Source organism: Heliangelus exortis, chromosome 2 (genome assembly GCF_036169615.1).
Source record: "Heliangelus exortis chromosome 2, bHelExo1.hap1, whole genome shotgun sequence".
NCBI classification, from domain to species: Eukaryota; Metazoa; Chordata; class Aves; order Apodiformes; family Trochilidae; genus Heliangelus; species Heliangelus exortis.
Window position 1 is genome coordinate 107653019 of NC_092423.1, and position 27824 is coordinate 107680842.

General features: G+C 38.7%; 1 protein-coding gene across 2 annotated transcripts; it reads left to right on the forward strand.

Moving 5' to 3' along the window:
• The first annotated feature begins 280 nt into the window (after positions 1-280).
• On the forward strand, positions 281-24619 carry MEP1B (meprin A subunit beta). 2 transcript variants are annotated; one of them, XM_071737431.1, is made up of 15 exons: positions 283-390; positions 4421-4439; positions 4625-4675; positions 4778-4821; positions 5837-5909; positions 6910-7027; positions 11316-11494; positions 12780-12998; positions 15402-15554; positions 16304-16519; positions 18940-19407; positions 21043-21225; positions 21499-21820; positions 23034-23235; positions 24231-24619. In XM_071737431.1, exons 1-15 carry the CDS (start codon positions 328-330, stop codon positions 24246-24248), a joined length of 2328 nt encoding a protein of 775 aa, XP_071593532.1. In that variant the 5' UTR covers positions 283-327; the 3' UTR covers positions 24249-24619. The 2 variants fall into 2 exon arrangements, with proteins under 2 accessions (XP_071593533.1, XP_071593532.1); XM_071737432.1 differs by lacking the exon at positions 21043-21225 and having other exon boundaries at positions 281-390.
• The last annotated feature ends 3205 nt before the right edge of the window (positions 24620-27824 follow it).

Consider the following 27824-nt stretch of genomic DNA (forward strand, 5'->3'; position numbering starts at 1 on the left):
AGCCTGTTCCACTGATTAGAAACACTTAGAATAGAATTTTTTTTCTTATGTTTAACTGGAATGTCTTGTAGCTCCTCTAGTTCCATTTTCTTGTGTCCATTTCATCCTGAATGTTAATTTGTGTCCAATCCTTTTTTCACAGCTATGCTTAAAAATAGTTAAGGTGTACTGCAATATAGCACTGATGGACTTGACTTACGGGGAAAGAATAAGGTAGGCGAGTTAATCGTTCATAAAAGGACAAAGGTTTTACTTTATGATATTTACTGTCTTAAATACCAAGTCAGTCAGAAATTCTGTCCATGTAACTGCTGACTGGGTAACACTATGATCTGGTTTTCTGTGCCTGCACTCTTAATTTGGCTTCTTCTTCAGGTGGTCTGGAGTCAGGTAAGAAAACAAAGAATGTTTATTCTTTATATGATTGGGTAAGCAATACAGCTTAATATGAGTTTGAGAGGGAAAGATTAAGTATGTTTCTTTTTGCAAAATAAGAATTCTTATGTCATCTACATGGAAGAGAGAACGATATATGTTTCCTCAGGGTCTGAATGCTATTTTTAATAGACCTGGCTATACATGGGAGGAGCTTATCTTGCATTCCCCATCTAAGCAAAATGTCCACTAGTATTCAAAGTATTGTTACCAGATTAGCAAGTCTGGGGTTAGAACCAAGATAAGTATTAATGTTTATTTTGCTACTCCATATCTGAATGGAATTTTTTTTTTTTTTTTTTTTTTTCTATAGCACTATATATTTGATGTTGAAATTGATGCCTTTTTAGCCATTGGATATACTTGTAAATTACTGCTCTCTGTTCCTCTAATCCAGTGGAACTATTTAATGCCAAAAAAATGTCATAGTTGAGATATTTCCTGTCTTTTGTGGTGAAATATAACATTTTGTTCATCTTGTGATAATTTTTTGTAGAGACACATATGATACACAATATGATTAGTTTGGAGAATGAAAAAACATAGGTTGCTGAATGTTCATTTCAGCTGTTTATAGCTTCAGGGTAAGCTCCAGAGTAAAGTATAACCTACTGTGACATTATTTAAGTGGGATTACAGTATCTATTCTATGTTATACAGCTTTTGCAACTGAGTATTTTGCTGTTGAGATTCACAGGATTAGTTTTGTTGAGAAGGAAGTAGAAAGGAATAATGAAAGGGTTTCCTTCAGCATAAAACTTTCAGCAGCTGTTTTCAGATACTGAGGACCAGCCCAGATTTCAGCCAACTTCTGATTTTGACATTCTTCAGCCACTCACATTTTGATTTATGCAGCAAAAGTACTACTGGGCTTGGCTACATTGATATCACTTTATGAGCTTTTGCTACTGATAAGGGAGCTTTTCCATGAGCTAGCCAGTTTTTACCTTTATTACAGTTATACTTTCTGATTAGTTGATAAGGATATATTGTAGTTCATAAGTATTGAAACTGTAGAAACTTTTTTGCTCTCCCTTAATGGTTATAAGAGGATTCAACATAAATAACAACCTTCTCATCCATCAACAATCTTTAACAGAAAATAAGGCAACGTGATGTTAATTTCTGAATATTATGAGATTTAGTTGTAATTGTTTTCCTCTCCACATTAGCTGGGAATCTGTGTGAGAGTTTAAAAGCAAATGAACTCTTCAGTATGTGTGTTACACACTTTGCCCATGGACTTTCAGCTTGTTTTACAAGCTATACTTTCATTTCAAAGCTTGAAGACATGGACTGGATACCATCTTATGTATATCCAGTGGCAAAGAAATGTAACAAGAGGATATTTGTGCACTAAAACTTCAGAATGTAAGAGGAATCTATTGGCATTGAAGATTTATCAATGTCTGGAAAAGATATTCTGTGTTATTAAGCTCTATCTGTATACAGTTATATATGCTTACTCTTTTTTTCAGAGTTCTCACCCTTACCTATCATGTACCAATATAAACCTAAATAATATCAGTTTACTCAGTGAAATATGAGATCAAAATCAATCCTTCAGCATTTGCATCTGCCATATTCCAGAAGTGTGGATTGGCCACTATCCCATCGTGACACTGGGTTTCTAAAAGTCAGGTATCTTAAAATCTACAAAATTTTGAAACAATCTAAAACTGTGGTGTACTGAAACAGGACTGTTTCAGGAGAAACTGGGTCAGGAAACAGATTCTACTCAATGTTTTTTGCAACTGGCACTTCAAGGTCAAAATCCTGACTGTAGACTGGACAAGGATGTATGTGGGTGGTAGTTTTCATTCAGAAAATTAAGAAGCAGCAGAAGGAGCTGATTAAACACTTCACCTGTTTATATAACATTTAGATATTAACCATTTGATTATGCTATCTCATGCCAATTAGGCATTATCTCTCTTAAACCTACAACCTATTATAGCCTCTGTTTCTTTAGGCAAAAAATGGTTTCTCCTCTTAGACAATCAGAACATATTATTAAAATCTGACAAAACATGTGTAGAAACAGTTTGAATTAATTTTCACTCAGGTGAAACAAAATGATAAAATGAGGTTTCAGGCTTTTGTATTTACTGTAATTTCTTACTGCCATTTGCTGAAGTTTTCACAAGATGGTCATTTCAGATTGAAAATTTATCTTTTGTTAAAAAGCTAAAATAGGACACTCAGACAATTTCAAAGCTTTCATTCTGAACCTTTCCAAGTGACAGTTGTGATTTTTTTCTGCACTTGGTCAAAGTTTTTATATGAACCCCATTAGTTTTAGTCTACAGTTATGTTTGTCCTCAAAATTGTTCTCATCTTTATGTTCTAAAAGTCAGGTCTAGAAGAACCAAGCTGAAGGGTCTGGAGAACCAGCCCTGTGAGGAGAGGCTGGGGGAATTGGGAATGTTTAGTTTGGAGAACAGGAGGCTGAGAGGAGACCTTATTGCCCTCTACAACTATCTGAAACAAGGTTGTAGGGAAGTGTGTGTTGGCCTCTTCTCTCAAGTGAATAGACTTGAGGAAATGGCCTGAAGATGCACCAGGGAGGTTTAGGCTACATATTAGGAAGAATTTCTTTACTGAGAGAGTAGTTAGGTGTTGGAATGGGCTGACAAGGGGAATGGGCTGACAAGGGAGGTGGTGGAGTCAGCATCCATGGATGTATGTCTATACAGTATTTAAAAAAACATGTAGATGGGGCACTTAAGGACATGTCATAGTGTGCAGGGTGATACAGATATTGATATATATTTTTTAATTGATTTTACTGCGGGTGGGATGTTGATGGTTGAACACTGATTCTGTCAAGTACATGTGCACTTGAATCTGTCTTGAATATTCTGGCCATACTATGTTCTTAACCATCATACAGGTGGTAAAGATTACCAAAACTAATATTCTTGTGGACTGCATGGACTTGATTTTTGACATTATTCAACATTCTGATCTTGTAATCTTAATTGCTTTTGATGGCATTTGCAAATGGTTTTCACCCTGACAAAGTCCTATGTGCATAACTGCATGTATGAAAGATAACAAATTATATCTGTGAAGTAAAACTGTTGGGGGTGGGGAGGAAAGGAATTCTAGTAAACAACAAAGTAAAAATCTCACATCTCACCCTGCTTTGCAGAACTGGTGCTACATCTTACCATTTGCTGTATCTGTAACGTGTATTGTCAGAGCTTAGAATTTAAGGGTGTTTTTTACCTTCAGTTTGTGAACTCCTTTTCAAACACATGAACACAAGACTTCTGGTGAGAAACAAGAAAACCCACCCAGCAACAATAGCTTAGAAAGGCTGTTCTTTATTTTATTCACTGTGTGAGAAATAGCTGCGTAGTATTATGCAGTCCAAACCAGTCCAAAATGAAGCATCTAGTCCAATAAAAAAGTATAGATTATATTCTGTGGGCATGTTATGGCAAGGTAAAGTGTGCTATGTGTATCATTCTATGGTCTTGCTCTATTGTGGAACCTGAATTTTGTGAATTGCAGAAACCACCTTTGAGTTGGTGTTGCTGAGGAGTACACCCACACCACTGAAGGGGGATGAAGTGACCTGGACTCTATACCCAGCCCTTGCTATGTGCCTGACTAAGTAGCAATACTTGATTTACTAGAAATCACAGGCTTTTTTTTTTTTTTTTTTTTCCTGTTTGTGAAAGATTGTTAGGCACTGCCTGAAACTGTGAGAGAAAAACTGTTGTGAAAACTTCCCAGAGGCAGCACTGGGCGATTTACTTGTTGGGCATCCTGGATTGGGGAGGACACAAAGCCAGCCCAAAAACATTGCCAGTTAAATGAGAAGGCAGTGGGTCAAGTCAATCTGATACAAAGCCATGCTCTAAGTGCTGTCAGTTGAGCTTAAATTGCATCCCTAATACTGCTGAGAGAGTAACGCGAGCTGCATTTCATTATGTGCCTTTCTAATAATATCTTTTTTTTTCTTTCCCCTCCCCAGCCTGCTCCAGAGACAACTGGTGAGTTCTGTTTAGAAATCTATTTGTATGCACGGGAGGCAGTCAACAAAAACAGCTGCTCATAAACATTGCTAGGACAGACACAGACTTATAATTACTGTTATTGTTATTGCATTAATTTTCACACTTCATAAAGATAACAGCAAGAGCTAATGTCCTGCCTAACTTGGCTTTTTATTTTTCAGGAATAGATGTGGATGGAGGAATTGAGCAAGACATCTTTGACATCAATGAAGGTTTTTAAAAATTCAGTTTATCTTTTAATTTTTGTGGTTGTTTTTGTTACGGTAACCACAGATCAATACAATAACTGAATGCTAATCTCTTCTCTTCTTTAGCTTTAGGACTAGACCTTTTTGAGGGAGACATCAAACTTGATAGGGTGAGTTCAAATATAAAACATGAAACCAGAAATGTGTAATTGTCTTATGCAATTTAAATTATCACCAGCACGAAAATAAAAGGTTGATGCATCCTGCTCCTACTAACAATGAAGGCTGTTTATGTAACAATAAACTGAAAATGTTTGGGGATAGATTCCTACCAAACATCACAGAAAATTAAAGAGTGGGGTGCATTTGCAGAAACAGTATCCCAAATAAGATTGGTTTAGCCATCAGATCAATAGAATTAGTTTCTTGTTTCCTGTACTGTGGTTTTTATACTTGCACTTTTAAGGGATTCAGCAGAACTGATCCTATCCAGACAAGTTTATATAAAGATCCTTAATTTATCAGCATAACATTTATTATGAGCCAATTGAATTTCCAGACCAGTGCTGCAAAACCTTCATCATGTAAGTAGATTCACTAAAACCAGTGGGTAAATTTGATCCTTAATACCACACAAAGAACAAACAAAACAAAACAAACACAAACAAACAAACAAAAAACCCCAAAACACAGCAAGTTACATCTCTCAGTAGAAACCCTAAAAGTGTCTTGTACCCCTGAAAGTCAGTGGTGTTTTACTCTCCTTTTTTGGTGAACTTCTTTGGCTTGGGCATACTGGTGAAAGCAAGGAAAGCATTTGCCAAGGGCATAGGAACACACTCCTACATCATGAAAAATTACTGAATTATTAACCTCTCCAGTTTTCAGGACTTTAGATCTTAATGCTTCCCACAGGAGCTGAAGATCTTCTCACATGTGCATTAAAATCTCAAGTAATTCTTATGGAGAAAATGCTGCAGAAACCAGAGACACTGGTAGAAGGGAGTAAAAGGATCTCAAACCCAAGCCTTAGATCTCTGACCGATCTGCCAAAGCTGTTAGTTCTTTGATTTCATATATTTTTTACATGGACTTGTAGGAGACATGCTTTGCTTTAGCACTATTGTAGTCCCTGGTCCTAAATAATTTTTTACTGAGGACTGCATAGTTGTTTTTTTCCCTCAGGACCGAAACTCCATCATTGGTGACAACTATCGGTGGCCACGTGTTATCCCCTATGTCCTCGATGATAGCTTGGGTACAGTATTTGCTGTTGCTGTACATCTGTCTGTGTGTTGTGTCAATCAAAATGAAGATGCTGTGGCACCCTTTCCTCTTGTAAGTCCAAAGCAGACTATTTCCCTCAATAGGACTGGACCTGGATATGCACAAGTGGGGTACATCATCTTGGTGTTGGTGCTCCTTTCTTGGATGTTTCTTATGCCTCCGTTACTATGGCTCAGCAGATTGATGTGATTTTTAAAGCACATGATGTGAAACTGTACTAAGCAGAAGGAAAAGCAGGGCAATGAAGATCTTTTTAAAGGAAACAAGTATACCTGGCCATTTACATCATCTACAGCACCAATGGCAAGCAGTTTGGAATGACATATTGCTGTCTCCCCTGTTCTGGGGCCAGGGACAGATCCTAGCTTGTCTCTCTCCCTTTGAATTCATCTGGCTGTGGCTCTCCATAGCAGAGGCAAGTGATAAGACAGGGAGTTCAGACCACATGCCACATGGGGACATTGTGCCCTTACTACACAGTGTGAAGGGAAAAAAAAAATCACCCACCCTCCGTTGAGGTTCATATCTAAACCTCTGAAGGGATGGAAACGATGGGAGTTGCTTAGAGGAGACAACCCAGACATAATGTTAGCAATTCAAGTTCTGTGAGATATCTGTAGCCTACAGTTTGCATGAGGTGAAATCTGATGTCTTCATTCCCTGTTTATTTAAAAGTTGTTCACATATATCTCAGCAAAGTAAATTAAAGGTTTTGCAAAGGTAGGAACCATGCGCTATCAGGTATTATATAATCACCATGTCCTATTTTATACGTAAGTATCAAAGAAAAATTGTCTGGAAACAAAACAAGAAGAAGATGTAGTATCACAATAATCAAAACTATGGGGCTTAGTTCCCTACCTGGCTCTTAATTCAGCAAAAAGCCTGTTTATTTTAATCAAATATTGCTGGAACAGTACTTAGGACTTGCTGTTGGCTCAGTATTGACAAGAACACTGTTTGCTTTGCAGAACTGAATGCTAAGGGGGTCATCCTCAAGGCATTTGAACAGTATCGACTGAAAACCTGTATTGACTTCAAACCTTGGGAAGGGGAGAAGAATTACATATCTGTCTTCAAAGGAAGTGGGTAAGAGGAGTAATATAAAAAAATTTTCATCCTGTTTGGCTACAGGTTATTTTCATGGCCAGTATTCACTCTAAAACTGATATATCTGATTATAATTTTTTTTTTGTTGTTGTTTCTTTTTCCAGTCTTTTTTCAATTGGAAATTTTAGTAGTTCCCAAAACAGGTATTACCTAGTAGTCATCAACTATTTCCTGCTAATACTTATTTTTAAATATAAGAGGTAATCAAGTCCTATAAGAGCTAATTTTCTGGGCACGGTAAAGTATATCAGAAACAAGCCAATTTTTTTTTCTAGACTGGTTACTGGGTTATTGACAGAGTGTCACTTTCAAGTGGTCATTCTTATTAAACACTAGTTTTTAGGAAAAAAAATCCAGTAGAAATATGGTAGTTCTAACTGTGGGGCAGCAGTTTGACTATAACAAATGGAATTGCATTTGAATGATGTCACATCAGCTCTTGGCTATAACAGTGATATTTTTAAATGCTGTACAGCACTGAGATATTTTACAGAGGTTTCTGTTTATTTACTTCTTTTGATTAATAATTACGCTATTCAGCTATATATGTTGCAAAATAAGACTCCAGTAAAGAAGTCAAAATTGCCCCAGCTGCTTCCCTTTCCAAGACAGTCTCTGTCAAAAAAATGCAACAAGAACAAATATATTCTGCACTCTGTACACAACTGTTTCTCTGTTAGAAAAAATCAGGGAAAACTTAATAGCCTTGTGAGGAAATTTACTTTCAGAAAATAATTTCCTGGTATGAGAATACATTCATAAATGGTAAAGGATTTTCTGATAATAGAAAAGTCCCCCTTTCCCTTTGGCTTGTTCTGAGATATTTGTAGCAGATAATTGTTTCAAATTTTCTTCAGTCTCTGGCTCTTTATGTTTTCTGCTCTTCATGCTGTGCACATGACATTGAAACTCAACCCTAAAAGATACAAAAGTGGAGACTTAGGGAGCAATCCATTTTCCTGTGGTAGCGACTCATCAGCTTTTTGAGCCAAATGGAAAATTCATGGAGCTAAATTTTTTAGTCCTTCAGCACATAAAGTAGACATTGAATCTGCTAATGATTGTACCGGAAAAAGAACCACCATGTTTAGCCTATGACAAGTAAGAAAAAGGCCTCTGCACAATGTTTCATTTCTGTGTCTATTAAAGACAGATGAGTCACAGTGATGAAGAAAACAAGTCACTCTAGTGGGACAGCATGTCTTGCCTTCACTGCCTGGTGTGTTGCTTGCCCTGAAATGTTTCTATTACCTCAGCAGACACATTCATAAAGAAATGTAGCACTTTTTTTTTTCAGTAGCACTTTTGAAAAGATTGAAGCTAAATAGTGCAGTCTCCTGAAACTGGCTGTCCAGTTTTAATGAACTAGCTTGGGGGGGCTGTACAAAGAAATTACCAGGACTGACCTTGCATTAGCTGCCTTTCATTTCATTCCATCCCATCCCTCTCCTGAAATAATGGAACAAGGTGAAAGGTGGGAAAACCAACCAATTTCCACTTTACCATTCCTGACTGTTTTTTAAAAAATCAAGTAGGACTCTTCTAACTGCAGACTGGAGGCCTGTCCAGAGGGTACAGGGCACATAGTAGCACAAAGTCCTTGGCAACACCAGCCGGATTCCTGAGGTTTTGTCACACCAAGGAAAAGATGATAAATCATCCTTGCCTTTCTGATCTTGGCTTGCATCTACAAAACAGACTGAAGGAGGTGGGGGAACTTTGTGTCAAAAGGATTTGTAGTAGGCCATAAAGTTCCCATATGGATCCTTCTGAATTCAAATTAAGCCAACCACAACAGAAGCCTGCTGCTATTTTGTTGCGTGGACTGCCCTGTGTAAAAATACTTTTATAGTCTCTGATATACGTGCACAGTGCTCACCAACCCCCATGCAAAGAGCCCTCTCCATGTCCACATTCCTTATCTACTATTTGCCAAGCCTTGGCTACTTCTTTTATTGGGTTTACATATACATACATATATATTTATAATGCTAAGTGAGTAGAGATATGTATAAGGTTTTCTAGCACACAGCCTTTCACCTCACCCTCTATTCAGTCCTATGCATCTGCAGCAGTGGTTAGGCTGTGGATAAATGTGAAGACCTTTTCTTGACTCCAGCCTGTGTGCTAAGCAAAATACATAAGGGATGCTTGTGAACTACGAAATGCAGGGACATCAGATCTGGCTGGTGTCTGTAGAGCTCACAGAACAGTCTGGGGTGTCTTCCTGCAATGGATTTCTTGCTATTCTTCTCATGAAGAGCAGAACTCATTCAGCAGGAAAACTTGCATGGTGTCATAGAGTCAGATAGTTAGCAGACCAGGGAGCATCAACCACATTTCTAGTATTTCCACATGGGATATCAGATTTTCATGGATATCTCCTAGGAGTTCACCCCAACACTTTGCCACTTTGGCAACATGGCAAAGGGAACCTGTGCAGAAGTGAACTGATACAGATCCCTGGCTAACCAGCATGGTGCTGGTAAATTGAAGTGTCTGTGTGCTCATGCTAGTCTGGTGATCTGGGCTGAGAGAGTTGTGGCTGTCACCTCCTGGAAGTGTTCAAGGCCAGGTTGGATGGGGCTTTGGTCAATCTGGTCAAGTGGGAAGTGTCTCTGCTCATTGTAGGGGAGTTGGGACTAGATGATCTTAACAATCCCTTTCAACCAAAACCATTCTATGATTCTGTAATATGGAAAGTTATTTACTAGCAGGACATTAGTAAAAAAAAATGGACCTAAAATAAGTTTTAACTCTCAGAGAACAGGACTTCCAAGTGGCCTCATTGCTACTGATGGCACGTATGAAATTATAGCCCATCTAACAAAAAGCAGGCTGCTGGAATTACTCAGAGCTTCTCTATTCTTCTAGCCTCTGATAGAGCACCTAGCAATGCAGGAAGCATTGAATCAGGAGATAGAGCTCTCACACACTTGTGGAAGCTGGGACATTCCTCCCATTTTTTTCTCCACCCTTAAGACTTGGCTGACATGGTACTCCAGATACACATTGGTTTAGAGTGCTCTGTCCCACCCACTATTCTTGGTGCTGGGTGACATAGGCCTTGTATTTACTTTCTTTGTGTTTCCTGGATGATGGTGTCGTGGACATTTGGCAGAGTGAAGGCAAGGGGAAGCTGCATGCCCTGGTTTATGGGGTGCTGGTTTTGCCAGCTGTCCTGGATGTGCTTTTAGTGAAGCCAGAGGCAGCTGTTTTAGTATGAGGTGGGCCCAGAATTATGATGGACTTCTTGGACTTCTGCAGTACCAGAAAAATCTTCATAATCACTGTGAGGCCTTGTTCAAGGGAAGCCTGTGAAATCATGGATACCACATGTGTTCCTGCCAAGGTCTCATGCTGTGGTATTAATGAGTAATCAATAGCCAAGGCCTGTACTACTTTGTGGAAAGAGAAATACTGGGGAATTTTTTGCACTAATAAGTTACAGAGTTCGAAAGCACATGGTGTGCTTGTGGTTTTAAATTTCTGGGGTGATAGGACTGCAAATCCTATGACATATTTTGTGCCTGATTAATTTTATGGACTTCATTGGATAAGTGTTGATTTATTTGCTGCATAAAATACCAAATTAAATGTAACTCTCAGTGCTTACTAGTTTGTGGATATAGGGTGCCATTTCATTGGCTTGTGCAGAGAACTCACTGAATTTTTTATTTCTCTACTGAAAACTCCAAGCACAGCTGTAGTTTTGCTGGTCCTCATGAGTGTGTGTCAGCAGCAAATGTTCTGGTGGAGCAGCTCACAAATAACTAGAAAGAAAAGAGTTTGTTACAGACACTGTCAAATCCACCAACCCTTCAGAATGTAAACCTGGTTTACCTTACAATAGGGACAGGCTCAAAGTGCAGTCACGGCCACACACTGTGTTCTAGATAAAAATTGTTAATTCATAGTACCTTCATTGCTCTAAATTTCGTGTCCACAGTCTTTGATGTTTACCAATATACCAATGAAATCCTCATCAGTTTTCTTCTATCACAAATAGCTCATCATTTTTCTGCTAAAGACCATTAAAAAACAGAAAAATAGAGCCAGGGTCAGGAACTGCTAAATATGTGAGAAAAGGATCTGGTAGGGAACAGGTCAATGAAGAGGTGCTCTCTGTAGCAATATGTAGCTTCAAGACTCAATTTGAAAACTCAAGTTGAAAATACACCTATTGAACAGACTGATGCTGGATTTCCCATGGCATGAGGATATTACATGTCTCACAGAGCCCCCTCTCATTTCATTTCAATATTAGCTGCTGGTCCTCAGTTGGAAACCTTCAGCACGGGTTGCAGGAGCTCTCCATTGGAGCCAACTGTGACAGGACTGGGACAATCCAGCATGAGTTCCTGCATGCCCTGGGATTCTGGCATGAGCAGTCACGGTCTGACCGGGATGACTACGTGTCCATCATCTGGGACAGGATTCAGTCTGGTCAGTCACTCCCCCCATTTTTCCTTTCAGGCTCTGGTGTTAGGGGGCTTAGCTGTGGAACATCCCTTCTTTCACAGCTATCTTTTGGTGGTTGCACTATTCACGTGCCAGGACCTAGTGTAGTTTTCAAAGCCAGTGTATCGATGAATTAAATATCAAGTGCCATCTATCTGGCTTAGAAAGCCTCATTTGTTGTTCCTGTGGTTATTCCTTTTGGAACAGCATTTCCACAGACCTCACAAGAGATCTGAATCCTGTCATGCTACATGTTGTGCAGCAGAGCAACAGAAGAGAGTAATTTATTTTGCTTAAATGAGTACTCTAAAAGCACTGCTACTCTGAGAGCCTTTAACAAAAGAAAAGTAATTGGAAAAAAAATCACCCTGCTTTGAAAAACCCAGTGTGATCAAAGCCAATAGAAAATCTTCAGTGAAAATATTGGTTGTACTCTTTCTCCCTGGCCCTTACAGCCAGTGTGGGCACCAGAGAGTGCAGTAAGGGGGTGCAGATGAGGGAGACCCCATCCAGAAGCTTGATGCTTTCCTTGCACAGGTACACACAGAAGACTGAAAAAAACAGATAATGATTAAATCTAATGCATTCTTAGTTGTGATCAATCATTGGGTGCATATGCAAGTATGTATTACAGAAAATGACTTAGACTTTGTTGTATGATTTCCATTATGGTTTGCTGACTCTTCAATGACAAATTACACTACTGCTAGCAATTTAAAACTGCTGCAGCTTTTTTACATTGACCATAATATAGTTACTGCATTTTGAGTAACTTAAAACATTTAAAACTCTACATTCCATTGGGTAGTTAGTAATGTTTTTTTTCTCATATCCCAGAAAATATATGTATACTTAAATTCTGGAAAATTATCTAATGACAACTCGAACTCATTTATTGCAAGCTAATATGACCAGTGAGTAAACTTAACACAGTACAGATGAGAAGCAGGGAGGCATTACAGTTTTGAATTGCATTTATTTGAGTACTGAAACAGTATCACTATTTTTGAGTATCACAAACCCATCATAGTTGACAGGCTTCACAGGGAAAATATATCTGGTAGCAAAACCCAGGAAAAATGATCATGTTATGTTCCAGTGTCTGAAAGAAGAAAGTAAATAAGCCTAGACTAGAAATAAAATAGTTTTACAGAGTAAGTACAAGTAAGGAACCACAAAAAAGTACTCAGGAAGCTGATGAATTTTGCTGTCACATTAAGTCTGAATATAAAAACTTGGTACTCCTGGTCTTTCCTTTTTTCCCCCACAGGTAAAGAACATAATTTCAACAAATATGATGATAAAATATCAGACTTCTTGAATGTTCCCTATGACTATACTTCTGTGATGCACTACAGCAAAACAGCATTCAGGAATGGAACTGAACCCACCATTGTCACTAACATTCCAGACTTCATGGATGTAATAGGACAGCGAATGGATTTCAGTGATTATGATCTGGAGAAACTAAACCAGCTGTACAATTGCTGTAAGTCTCTCCATTTCTTTTAATTTTTTTGCCTCTGGCATGTGAAAGAAATGAGAGAGATACATACGTGCTGAACTCATCCAGGCACAAGTGGAAGAGATGCTAACATATTTGGAGCAGTGAATTATGCTAAAAACACCAGAAATAATGGTATAGCTAGAAATGACATAGCCCCCCTGCAGAAACACTGCTGTGTAGCAGAATTTTCCATGCAATTTTATCTGACCTTTACTTAAAAAACAGCTTCACTCAGCAACTGATTTTGGTCATCCCTTGGGTGTCTCTTTAAAATGTGTGCTCTGGTGCAAGCTTTTTTTGTTTGCTTGTTTTTGCTTTTTTCCCCTTATTCTGCAGCTGTTGCTCAGAAATAAGTATCTTTGCTGTGGCTGTCATACCTACCCTGCTCTCATGCAATCAGTGTGACAGTGTGTGTTCATGCAAATAGGGTACACATGCTGTTATAAGGAAAATACAAGCTTTTAACAGTTCATTCTCATTTTAAAACACAGTCTCTTTCAGAAGTGGTCAAAAATTATTTTGCTCACATTGGATTTATTTGAAAAGTTGAGTGAAAATAAATGACAGAGAAATACAGAGAACTCTGTGGCCAAGCTGGAATATAATTGTGTAAATGTGACTGCATCAAGTGTGCCCCAGCACTCAGATGAAAACTTATACTTTATTGCCTCATTATACCAAGTACTGAGTACTGGTTTACAGTTATGTTTTAAGAAAATCCTGATTGACACTTTACTGCTGTTCTGATATCTTCTTTAGGACTTTCTTTCAGACCATATGATAACACTAGATTTTAGTCTGCTTTCCCCTTCTAGCATATCCCTTAATAGAACAGACCATGAAGTTTCCCTCAGCCACTGAAGTTAGGGCTCAGCACTCAGCCCTCATGTATTTTCTTCTAAGTCCAGCATTTCAGCACATATCAGGAAAATTCCTGGCTTTTGGTGAAGATGGAGTTCAAAACCTGCCTCAAGCAGTGTCCCCTTCCCTTGTTTCATTAGTTAATCTTAAAAAATTACATTGCAAGCAAATGGGTCTTGCTTTACTCTTTTCCTGTTGCTCAGCTGGTGTGTTCTAGTTCTAATAGTTAGGCTACTGCTTTCCTGTGTGGGGAAATCAATTTCATATTTTGTTTTGTATTTTGATTTCAAAGAGTTCTCTCATCTAATAGTTCTCCATTTTTGCTTACCTTCTTCCTGACATTTGACATTTTGCTTTTTTTTTTTTTTTTTTTTTTCCCCTTTCGTCAGCCATCAATATAAGAGTTATTGTGAAAATATTTTCATGGCTTTTACAGTGTCATACCAATACTGTATCTTAAAAGGTATTGGTCATGCCACACTTCTGATAGCCTTGCAACCTCCAGAGGACTGTTAAACATTCTCCAAGGAGAGCAGAAAAGATCTCAGCAGTAGAGCTGATTTGGCAGGAGTTCATACTTAGTGCTTCCTCGAGCTACAGCCTAAATGAAGCATTTGGCATACCACTGAGGTTGATTTTTCTGCTACTCAAGGTCCTTTTTGTGGTGCAGTGAAATCTTTAGACCTGACACACTATTTTATACATAGTTTGAAAAGAAATAATAATGAAGCTTTTTATTAACCCAGTTGTTTTCAAATCACGGCTGGGGTTACACAGAGCTCAGACATAGTAGAATGGGAAACAACCCTAAGAATGGGGATAAACCTGGACTCTGCCCTCCCTCACCCATCCAGTGTTTGCTTCAGGCAGAGAAAATATTTCATACGGTGTTTTCGCTTTTCTATGTAACTTCACAGTCTTCCTCCACTTAATTTTTCACTGGTTATATGCAAGACCTTACAAATTTGTATGAGATGAGAGATCCATTAGTCCCAAATATACTTTTGCCAAATATTTTTTTTCAATGCAGCATTTTGAAAATCAAGGTTTTCCTGTTGCAGTGAAATAACTTCTGCTTTGCTGTATTTCACTATAATGAGCACTGCAGTTTATGAATTAATGAACTTTTGTCAAAATCTCTGCCTGTCTGTGGACTAGTGAAAGAAAGCAGAGATATGAGTAGGAAGTCTCAGACTTTCGGCTGTGTGAAAATTGGTGGGTTGGTGTTAATATTAGTGTTCCTTTTACAAATAAAAGTTGTGATATGTTACTGTGATATGATAATTAGCTGCACTCTTTGGTGACTGTTGTCATCCTGATGACATCTTATTAATGTCAGCATTAGTCACCAAGTGTTTTGTGTTCCTAAACACTGAACCTATGAATATTGATAGTATTTGAAGCCACTGATTATTTTGTGCTTACATTTCTAGTCGTTCTCTGCTCTTGGCTATGAGCATTAAGAATTAGAAGGTATGTTGTATAACAGAGATTCACAACTTTTGTTTTGATTTGATTTTATAGCCTCGTCCTTAACTTTCATGGACACATGCAGTTTTGAACTTGAAAGCATATGTGGCATGATTCAAAGTTCAGATGACAACACTGATTGGCAGCGTTTGTCTCAAGTTCCTGCTGGGCCAAACACTGATCACACTAATATGGAAGAATGTGAAGGTATGAGAAAAGACTGTTCTTATCTCTCTGGGAAGTGTTTCCTGAAGAGGCGTGGGAGTTGACTTTGATCTTGGTCTTGCTCTCTGTTTATTTGTTGACAAATTGCAGTTTATTTTTTAACTAAGTAACATAAATCTACATACCTAAGAACATCAAGTGATAAGTTCAATTTTCTGCTTATTTGAGAAGACTGAATGTCCTTAACACTTCTGAGCTGTTTTCTAGTCTTAGTGTCACATCCTACCATGAGAGCTACACAAAATATTTGAACCTATCGCACAGGCACACCAGAATGACTGCTGCTTTTCTGAATAATTGCTCAGTAAATCTTTGAAAACGTCTGGAGCTTAGAAATCACATAAACTAACAGAGTTCAGGTGAACAATTCTATAAGAATAAAGCCAGTTGTCTCTGAACCTGCCAAAGAAAACTTCATGAGTTCAGAACTTAAAGCAGTCCTCCTGAGAGTCATCTGTGGATTACTGGCAGTGGCTAAAGAGAAAAGCTCCCACTTTTGAGAACAAATTGCTAGAGACAGTCAAATGAGGAAAAAAAAGTTGCAGAGGGAGAACAGTTCTCCCTCTGGAGAATGTGAACAGGTAACCATCCTCAGGCTGAATATTTCTACCTTACCCTGACCTGAGCATCTCTTCTAACATTTTTACAGTACACTGTTAAGAATACGGATAAACCATGAAAATTTGGTTTTCTCTCTCCTCTACTATTCATTTCTCATTGACTTTTGACAGATTCTGGATACTTCATGCATTTCAACACCAGTGCTGGAACAGAAGGAAGCACAGCCACCCTGGAGAGTCGAATTCTGTATCCCAAAAGGGATTTTCAGTGTTTACAGTTCTATTTTTATAACAGCGGCCATGAAAGTGACCGGCTCTATGTCTGGGTCCGGGAGTATCCTGCAGCCCATCCGAATGGTACTTTGAGATTTGTTGAAGAGATTAAAGGTATGGAATAAAATCACATTTTCCACTAATCTATACTCAATGTCCTTTTCAAAGTACTGGAGGGAAATACTGTAGCAAAGTGACTCATCTCCTAGCATTATCCTTTGGCTTCTTCTCTAGCAATGTAATCGATTCTCTGCTGGTGAAATTATACTTGATGGATCCTCTGTCAGCCATTTTCCTATAATACAGTCAATTACCACAATTACAAGCCCTTGCATTACAAAGATAGTTTTATCACCAAAATAGCTAAAATTTAATGAGTGGTCATTTTAACTTTTCTAGAATTGCTGGTATCAATAGCAACAGATAAACTTGGTCACTAGAATAAATTACAATGAATAAGAAAGTAATAAGGAAAAAGGAAGTATAAGTGCACTGGAATAGCTAACTTACCAGTACAGGAAAAAAAAAACAACAAAGAAACTCCTTACTTTTTAAACAAGATTTGAAATTACTTTACTGAAATATATGGGCAGCATATTTGAATTGTAGTTTGAAGATAATTAAGTTCTTGTGGTTTTAGGAGCCTATGGCCTTCAGAATGAGCAACTGAAGTCAGTTAATGGACAAGAGCTCTTTAAGCTAGAAATGCCAAGGTCACTTTATGATTAAATTACTTTCTTAAATATTTAACTATTACTTGTCTCCATTACAGCTGCAACTGGTTCAATTATCTGGTTAAATAAGGGTCTGAGCATGCTCTTTTACTAAATAGGTGTCAAGTCCACTCTTCTGCCTCTTTTTGTCCCTTTTAGGCTCTGCTGCTGCTGGTGCCTGGTTTTATTTTCTTTTTTTCCTACTCTTTTCTTCACTGTGATGTTTCCATCATCCCTGTGTGGAATCAGGAATTTTTAACATAAGTCTCAGGGCTGCTGAGGCAGATGTAGCTCTCAGATCAGTCTGAACCTTCCAAACTTTTGAACCCTACTTTGAAGCCAAGATTAATTCCTCCACTCTTCAGTCTTCCCAAACACTCTTTCATATATATTGGGTCCCATCCCCAGTGCCTGCTGTCTCAGGTTCTTAATTTCCTTTCAAGTCTCTGATCTCATATGGGTGTCCCTACTTTGGCAATCTCTGGTGAAACTTTCAGGAATGGTTTCAGATAACCTTTCTCCCAAGCTGTTTCACTTCTCTCAGGTGAGAAATTATCCTCACCAATGCAGTCAACAGCCTGGGAGAAGTAGGGGTGCTACATTCCTTTCCAGCCATGATCTGGCCCTGACATCCTGGCTGAGCTGTTCATGGGTTTGTACAGAACCACTGGGCTCGAGAGGCTGAGGGACAAACCCTGAACCCTTTCTGCTGGGCTCTGGCAGCTGTGGCTCCTTTTGGTCAGGAGCAGAAGAGGGGCTGGGACATTTTATAGCACAGTAGCTGATCTGCCCATTGAGCAGGAGTCAGAAACCCCAGTCTTGCATATAATCTGTGCAGTGCAAAAAACTTCCAATTTATGCAGAAGGCAATTTAATGGAAAACAGTGGGTTGCTTTTTTTCTCGTTTTTGAGTTTGTTTTGTTTTGTCTTTCTTTTAATCATAATGGTAATGAGAAGTGGCAAGAAAATAATACTCATTTCTGAGATCCATTGTGTTCTGTTTAGAATTGTTAGGAAAGTGAAGCATAGGTTCTACCTGAAAGTCACACTGCTTATTCCATAAATGCAGCTGAAATCCTGGTCTTCTGCTCAGGTGAAGATAAACCAGGCAGCAAAAGAAACTGTTTTGCTGCATGTGCTGTTAACAAAGGATGTGCCACCTGCACTTGCCTTACAAGGCCCCTGTGCAGAGGTCTTTGCTTTGGCACACACTGCTCTTGGAGTCAAGTGGAATTTGCTAGTGCAGGCACTTTTGGACACAGCATCAGACTCACAGTGAAATTTTACCAGATAAAATTGGTGTTGCAAATGGCTGGCTTTAATTTGAACTTAGTGCTATTAATCATGTGATGAGTGAATAGTGCTTCTGCACAGGCAAACTTCTGACAAGTCATTTAAATACACAAGAACAATTGAGTGAATAAATCTTGTAGTTCTAGGCTCCCAGAATTCTCTGTAGCCTTTTTTTTTTTTTTTGCTGTTGTTGAGACATGTTGTTATTCAGCTATTTGAATAAACTTTGCTCTATTTTTAATTTCTTTTAAATAATGCAGGTAACAGCCATCTGTGTACATTTAATTATCACAGTATTTATCTTAATTTAATACAATTTTCTTTAAAAATATAAAAGAAAAACATATTGACACTGTTTTCACTCAAAGAGCTGCTGTGCATATTAAACCTGTTGAAAAAACAAGATTAAGAATGTGTGATATTGCTCTGGAACTGAGAAATTCTTACATAGCATCAGTACAGGGTCTGTAGACCTGTGTAGTGTTTGACTGTAGTGCTTACTCAGAAATCCCTACCCTTGTTTTTCAGGTTCACCTGTGACCTACTGGCAGCTCCATCATGTTTCTTTGAATGTCACAAGCAAATTCCGGGTTGTGTTTCAGGGTGTGAGAGGAAGTGGCTTATCAAAAGGAGGCCTCTCTATCGATGACATCAATTTGTCAGAAACTCAGTGTCCCCACCATGTCTGGGATATCAGAAATTTCACACATCTTCTCAACACAAGTCCAGCAGGGGCAGCAGGAAGAATATACAGTCCCCCTTTTTACTCTAGTGAAGGATATGCTTTCCAGGTTGGCTTGGATGTAAATGGTACTGCTGATAACCCATTTAATTTAGCAATATACTTTCACTTGATTTCTGGAGCAAATGATGACCACTTGCAATGGCCCTGTGCATGGCAACAAGTTACCATGATTCTGCTTGACCAGCATCCTGATATTCGTCGACGGATGTCAAACCAAAGAAGTATAACAACTGACCCCTTGGAATTATCAGGTTTGTTAAAATCAGATGTACTATCCAATACATTTAAAAGGCAGCCTAAAGATAAGGAGTAAAACTTTTCCCTTCTGTAAGTTAATGCAGTTTCTTCAGCTTCTGGAATGCTTCACTTGCTCACAGCAACAATATAATTGATGCACAGATAAGAGAAAAATGAACATACAAATAGGTTAAGCTGGGACCCTGGATTTCAAAGTTGGTTTGGATAAGAAACAAGTGCACTAAGATTTCTTTCACATGCTCTGTGAAGATACACTTATATCTGCTTTAATGAGAATGGAAGTTTTCTGGAGGGTTGAAAAGAAAAACAATGAATTAACAATACGCATAATTCATACCAGATAAAAATGCAGTTATTGAACACAACCCCACCTCCCTTGTAAAAGGTAAAGTGGTGTCAGTGCAAATCTCCAGATGGACAAAGTACTGATTCATGTTACATAATCTGCTTATTGAAGGTGTGAGAAGATAAGGAGCAATTGTCCACAATAAGTTGGAGGGGAAGCAGCTGAGGTAAAGATGTAAATCTGAGAAATGTTAGGAACTTCTGTAAGGGGAGATCTGAAAGAAAACACACATATTCACCACTGGATGAAGACTGGGTTCAAGCCAAGATTACTTTCTGCTCTATAGAAGGGTTTTGCTAAAAGAAACGACCTCCCCTGTTGAATTGGTTTCCTGGGCTTTCAGACTATAACATTACTGAGGGAAGAAGTCACTAAAATATCTAACTCACATGATTATTTAGAAAGTTTTATGATTTACATTCATTTTTCCATGACTGTATGTGAAAATTAAGTGGGTCATCGAGAAAGACTAAACGTCTTCCCTACAAAGGATGGGTGTGCCACACCGGGCCCTCACAGATGGTTGACATTTTGGCTGTGGTCTCTGCTGTTATGGCCACAGTGCTCAACCCTTTTCTGTCCATGGAGGAATAATAGCCCCACATTTCCAGGAGAAGCCTTGTATCTTCTACCCTTTCTCTAACCAGCAGAGGTGTTTCTTCCTTCTGTCAGGTACTTTCACAGACAATCAGGCTCAGCTTTGGGACTTAAAACAGGGTTTGATGGAGGGGATGTAAGTGGCTTGTGGCTTCAGGATGTTCAAGTACCCTTTGCCCTACATCCACATCAAGAGATGCTATATTTGAGAAACGCTAAATTAGTTCAATTTACAGATGGTTCATGTGCTACTCATCTTACCAACCACTGTAGTTCAAAGGAACTAAAAAGAAAATATAACAGGTTTTCAACTAGCTCTCCTGTTACCTCACCTCTGTCAGGTTCTTTTCTCAATACCTCAGGCTAAATGAAATGGTTGAAGGTGTCTGTTGTCTTGTACATCTCATCAGTGTGGAATCTCAGGCAAAAAAATTGCCAATATTGTAGGCAGGTTCAGCATTGTTCCTACTCCTTGAATATCAGGTAGTTTATGGTCTTCACTGTATTCAGGATATCCATGAGTAGTTAAGTAGAAGTGGGCAAAGTAGGATGCACTCTGTCTTAGTTGTTGAAAGAGGCCTCAATATAACTGCAGAGATTATCTGAGAAGGAAGAGACCCTCCTGAGAAAAAGATACAGAATGGTCCCATACTCACATTCAGTTTTTTGGTTTTTTTTTTTCCAGATTCTTCCTCAACTTATTTTTGGGATAGGCCAGATAAAGTGGGGTCTCCAGCATCTTTTCCCAATGGAACTACATTCATGAGAGGACCAGGAAGTAGAATAAGTGCCTTTTTAACTCATGAAAGACTTAGAAGCCGCAAGTTTATTAAAGATGACAGTGTTTATGTTCTTTTAACAATGGAAGGTAAGTAAACATAGCTGATACTCTTTATGGTATAGTAAACATGCAGTGTCATATACTGTGCGGAGTGCTTTGCATATATAGAATACTTTGAATTGTCAGTTTCTGAAAAAATCTAGAGGACATTTCTCAGAAATACCATACTTCTGAAAGGTAAGAAAGACTAATTATCCATTATACATGTTGACAGGTTCTTTCTCTTGACTATTAGAATTTATCATCGGAACAAAAGGAAAAATAACATGAAGACTTATTTCTTGTGTTTTTATCATGCAGATATATCACATCTACTATCGACTCAGCCAAGTACTTCACCTACAACCACTGGCAACACCATCACACCTACCTCACATGTCACTACCACCACAAAGCCTCCCACCACCAAACCTACTACCACAAGGCGTCCCACCACCAAACCTACCACCACAAAGACTCCCACCACCAAGCCCACCCCCACCACCAAACCTACCACTACGTCTACCACCACTGCACCCTCTGTCACCCTGACTGAAAAACCAGGGGTTCCAGATTCCTGTCCAGACAACCCTTGTGAAAACGATGGTGTCTGTGTTATTGTAGATAGAGCACCAGTTTGCAGGTAACTGCCTTTAATCATTCCCAAATGCAATTTTAGGATCAGTAATGAAACTTTCTAGTAGAATAAATCTCTGTTCCTAATAAAAGGAAAGACAGGATATAGCTGATTAAGGCAAATATTTCCAACTTCTACTGCAAGATTAACCTTATGACCAGTTTGGGCAACAAAGCTCCTAACCTCAGCATTGGACCATTTTGAAGTACTCTGCTTGACTTCCTTGTAAATTACATTTTAAACATGTTTATTGTTTTCAGGAATGTATTAGTCCAATGTTATAAAAAGGACTTTGCATCTCCGTAGAATTCCCTATAGCAAAATTTAGAAGAGTTAAATATAAATGTATTTGAAACAAAAGACCATTTGTATCAGTAGAAAAGATGCATAATACTTCTCAGGCAGGAAGCTGCATAGACGTTATTTTAGATTTTGACTCAGAAATATCATGTAGAGCAAGTTATGACCATGAATTGCCAAAGTGTAGCTGCTTGCTTGTGAAACCAGAGATGAAAGCTGAGGACTAAAAATATTGCTTGCTTTGCAAGAAAAATGAGTACCCACTTTTATTTAATTCTCTCTGGATACATTTATGTAACCCACCTGGCTGGTTAGCATTGTTCCAGCTCTTCAACAAGCCCTAAGGCTGAAGATAGTAACCTACTGTGCCAGGGCAGGTAGACCAGGAGAGTGTTGTGAGGCAAACATCTAAAAGCCAAGAGCAACAAGAGTCAGGATGACTCATTATATGCTGGAGACCTTTTGAAAATCAGTTCTTGTGCAACACAACAGAAGCAGGTCACAAATATCGGGAAGCGTCAAAAAGCTGTTTCAGGATGACAAATAAAAAAAACAAAAAACCAAAAAAAGCAGAACATTATGACTTTTTTAAAAATTATGGGAAGAGAACATTTATTTTCTGACATCTGTGGGCTATTTGAAGTTCCATTGCCGATATGACCTACTTTTTATCCTGGAGAAGTGTGTGACCAGCAGTCAGTTTCTGCTCTGATTTTCTATTGGGAAACAAGGGGAAATGTGATACAGAGCTCTGTTTAAGCCAGATCACTCAACTTTAAAATAGAAGTGAATTTTAAGAGAACTTCATTTATACTTTGGGATAGAGATAGAAACGGTACTTGGGAGAAGCTGTTTTTAAGTAGCCTTTTTCATGATCTTAATCTTTAGGTGATAGCACGTTTGTTCTTTTATTTTCTAGATGTCCAGCTGGTGATGACTGGTGGTTCATGGGAGAAAAGTGTGAAAGGAAAGGCTCAACTCAAGAAAATACTATAATAGCTGCTTCTTCAACTATAAGTGTATTTGTTGTAATGCTTATTGTCACTATCACCACCTCAGTGTGCCTTAAGAAGAAATACAGCCATGGAAATGGACAGAGGGAGAGACTGTCTCTAGAAGAAGTAAGTATTTCACCTCTTTCAACAAATACATATAGATATTTCTACCCACATACACCCACATATATACACCTATATTTACTAAAATTAAGCAATCAAATTCGGTTGGAAGTAAAATAGAAGAAGTCATATTTTTGAAGTCTGAAGACTCTGGCTTAGGAATTTAGCAGCTCCATTAAGTGCTACTAATTTAACAAATAACAAATGAAGAAACCACTTAATTCAAAACCTGTTTTCCTCCTCCCCCCTGACCACTCTTACTGCCCCAATGACAGCCTACATTGAGTTGGAGAGTGTGAACTAAGGGGCTCATTTTTAATTTGTAACTAAACTGTATTTTCCACTTACTGGACTTGTATTTCATCTTACTGCATTTTTTGCCATAGATCTCCCCTTAAAACACCTGGATCTGATGCTAAAAACTAAAATGTCAAAACAAAAAGCAATTCTAAAAATCACTTCCCCATGTCAAGCACAACTCTTTTATATTCAAGGAACAAAGTAGGTATGGAAATTACAACTAAGGAGAACTAAAAGAAGACAACAGATTAAAACTGTTTGAATGACTGCATTAGAAAGGCCATGTAGAGAAGAGCAGAGAGATTTGGACAGGTTTTGACATAGAGTTTCTTAAAGTCCCAGGCATCCAGAAGCTTAAGCAGAAGCTTAGACTTGGAAACGGTGAGGATGACATTGCCTGGGGGGACTCGTAAGGCACATGAGAAATTTTGTAAGGAAACTGGAGAGCAATAGCCTTCCAGAGAGCAGACTTCCATTTTTAATTCTGTCCTCATATTCTTTATGAAATGTGATGTTGAGGTGTGATAGCTCTGTGCAATGCCAGATATTTGATACTGCTACTTTATGACCTTCTAGTAAATTATTTTGGTTTCTTTGTAAGTAATCCTCTTACATTACATGTATTTCCCCACCCTACACTTTTGAGTTGTGGGTTTTTTTGGTATTTTGTTGTTTTTTATTTTTTTTTTCCCATTTAGTATAAAACACCCCTCTGAAGATAATGCAAACAAGCATCAAAGACACAAGATGAACATCAGTGAAAAACCACAACTACATCATCATTTTTTTCTCTTACTTTTATCTCAACCATCATGATAAAGGTTTGTGAAGTCTGGAAAATAATTTGTCATCTGGATAAAATACTGTGCTAAAGTTAGTAAAGTGTCTGACAGTGTTGTGTATCACCACAGAATGGAGAAAATCAGAAATAAGTTGTGTAAACATGCTTGTCCTGTCCTTAAATCTACCTGAACATAGGAAAATATGTAAAAGTGCATCCCAGCTTTTCATCAGCACAGTGGAGTCTAAGTTTGCTGTCTTATCATGATATCGGTGTCCATAATAAAATGGAACTAAGGCCTTGTAATCACAGATTTTTCAGTGCTTTCAAATCCTGTAATAGCTGTCAGTCAGTGGAGGAGGGTACGGGGCGTATGGGAGTGTCTGATTCATTGAGTTATTTGGTTGTGATCTAGTAACTATTAAAGAAATAAGAAGTAATGAAGAAAGGGATAAGCTAACCACACAGACATACAAACCTTAATGAGGAAGTCACAACAGAGAAAATAATGAGGACCAGAATGCTTCAGTCACTGCTTGATGGGCTATTAAAGGAACTGCTCAGGCAGAGCTTTCAAGGAATGTCAACCCGAACAACAATTTTTAACTAATAGGAAGAGAGAAACATGATTAACATGAATATTATGGGATACAGAAGAGGCTTGTGGACTTATGTAAAAATGATTATGAGATGTTTAGGGGAAGGGCCAAAAGGATACAAAGAAATGAGGAAGGATCACAGTGGATCAAAGAGGATCTAATGTAGGAAAATGGTTCCAGAAGTGGGAGGGATCTTGCAAAAAAGATCTGTGTGCTCATGACCAGAGGGGACCACGGATATTAGGATTTGTGGGTCTAGGTACTAGCATGTGGAGGGACTGGCATGCAAGAGACTTTGTGTCAGTAACTGAAGGGACTGTAGGCAGCAGGACTTGGGCAGTAGGGCTTGTAGGTCTAAACAGCAGTGACTGGAAAGACTGGTGTCTGTGTTGTATGTGTGTTGAAAAGTCCAAGTGCCAGCAAATGGAGAAGAGGCTATGGGCACCAGGGCTGGGTGGCAGAAACTGGAGGGACTGGGTTGTATGTGGGTTTTTAAGAGGCCTAAGTGTGGGCAACTGGGGAGACCTGGGTGTGTTTATATCTCTTCAGTGAATTTAATCCTCTGTGTATGTGTGTACACTTTACTAGCAAACTTCAAGCTGAACTACTTAGGTGAATGAGACGGAATATTTCCACATCTGGAGGACTTGCTCTGAGCCAGTTGGGGAGTTCAGGGTCCAGGCATGGATATTGGGCAGACTGAGAGCCTGTGATATTATTCAAGGGACCAGTGACTGTGGGAGTGCTTATGTGTTGACTGTGTGAGTGTGTGCATCTAGCAAGCATCACACTGCTCTATCTGGCAAATAGGAGGTGACCTGCATACCAGTTAAAGGAGCCCAAGCCCAGGCATGGATATTAAACAGGTTTAGAGGCTGTGCTGACATTCCAGAGGGCTTTGAGTGGGGGAGTGGGTATGGATGTGGAGAATCAGTTTCCACCAGAGAACTTCCATTCTGCTCAGCTGGAGGGGAGAAAGAGGACAGAGCTGTCTGCACCTGTGTGAGTTTGGATGGCATTATAGGAGGGCTGGGCTACCTGTGCTGCTCTGTGTGTGTGAGACCAGCTGTGCAGACAGCCACATTAGGGATATCTGTGTGTGTGTGTGTGTGTGTGTGTGTCTTTGCTTACACACTCAACTGTGCTACAGGTCAGACCTGTAACAGCAGCAGCTGCATCTCTGACACTGGGATGGAGAGATCACCCAGGACTGCTCCTGGCTGGGTACTTTGGCTGGGGTGGAGGGTTCTATGTCTACTGGAGCTGGTGTCTCCCTTAACACCCTTGTTAAGGAGGACTACAGTTCATTGCCATTTGGAGAACAGAATAGGCATAGGAATAGGAGAAGGGCCAGAGGATGCTAAGTTTACTTCCCTGAGGATGATCTGCAGAGGAAGATGGCAGTCACCATGGGCACAGATCATCACATTTGCAGTGGTTTGGAGGGGGCCTGCAAGACACAGGAATGCCAGTAATAGAAATGTCAGGTCACACCAGATGGCTGGTAGACTGGTATGTGAATACGTTCACATTTAAAGGTCAGCAGCTACTTTGATTCCCTGGAATGGATGTTGATGCTCATAACATTTGTCGTGCAATTTACTCTAACTCTAGGCAAGAGCAGTTCAAATGTATGGAAATTTGATGAGGGAACAAGTCTTCCTCTGAATGCCACTGCAAGGAACAAAGCAACAAATGTGTACGCTTCCGTGCTGACATTATATATGTAATCCTCTTCTCATTAATATTCTCTGAAATGTAGTTATATTTAAAGCATTCATAGCTGGGTTTACAAGCTTTTGTTGGAACCCAAAGATTCATAAAAACAGCCAGATAAAATTAACAAAGATTTGTCAGAGCTAACAAACACCCTGGATACAAGATACTCTGCTATAGTTGTCTTAAAATAACTTTCCTATTTTGACATGTCTTCATCAGCAGTTTTCATGCAAATAATCATCCAAATGTGCTTTTAATTAAGATATGCACATAGATTTACATGGAGTTAAGAAGACACAAATGAGACTGTTCATAAATTCAACCCTGGCTGAAATACTTAACATTATAAACTGCAAGCATTTCATAATTTCAAATGTGAACTACCAGATTTGTGACTGCAGAGATCATTTATATTTTTTTGGAATCCAGATTAACTTGAAATGGAATAAATACTTACCTGTGTTTTCATCAGAAGAGAACTAAATACACAGAGAGATAAATTACAATACATTGCAGGAGATACAAATTCCATAGCATATATTCTGAAATGGTAATCTACCATGGGAAAAAAAACCTTAAGATTCTGCACATTCGTTTCAAATGGCAATTAGTCAAGAGCATATCTTAAAACTGACTTTCCCAGTCAGTAAGTATGATCCACTCATTTTTCACTGGTGGATAGATTCTACCAGAGCCAAAAGAGGCAAAGGTTTGGTTAATAGATTAATGTCATTAACTGACCTAAAAATACTTAGGACAAAATTTTTTTCCCCCTTTCTTTCTTCAATTTTCAATGCAAAAAAAAACCCCAAAAAACCCAAAAAACTCAGGAAGCCCAGCACCAGATTCAAAATTGCACTTTATTGTCTATCAAAAAAGCTGTAATACTAGCTCATGTTCCTGAATAAAAACATTTTTCTTAAAAAGCCTGTAGCACAGCTGACTAACACTGCTGGTATTTTTCTGTGAAGAAAAGAGGTGAGAGATTAAAAGTACATTATGTGGGGTTTTCTTTATGAGTGGATGCTCTGTGTGGATTTGCAATTTAACTGGTTACAACTGCAATCCTTCAGTAGTGGTCACTTCTTGTGAAAACAGCAAAAATGATTCGCCAGGCCAAGTCCCACAGTTTTCCTCTGGAGTTGGCTTCCCTGCTTTACAAAGACCTTTCCTACATGGTTGCTAGGACTACA

Bases quoted from the DNA above. Each gene is read 5' to 3' on its own strand.
- MEP1B (XM_071737431.1), top strand. From the start codon at position 328: ATGATCTGGTTTTCTGTGCCTGCACTCTTAATTTGGCTTCTTCTTCAG. The intron at 5,910-6,909 runs GTACAGTATTTG...TTTGCTTTGCAG, and splicing joins TGTCCTCGATGATAGCTTGG to AACTGAATGCTAAGGGGGTC. The intron at 16,520-18,939 runs GTATGGAATAAA...CTTGTTTTTCAG, and splicing joins ATTTGTTGAAGAGATTAAAG to GTTCACCTGTGACCTACTGG.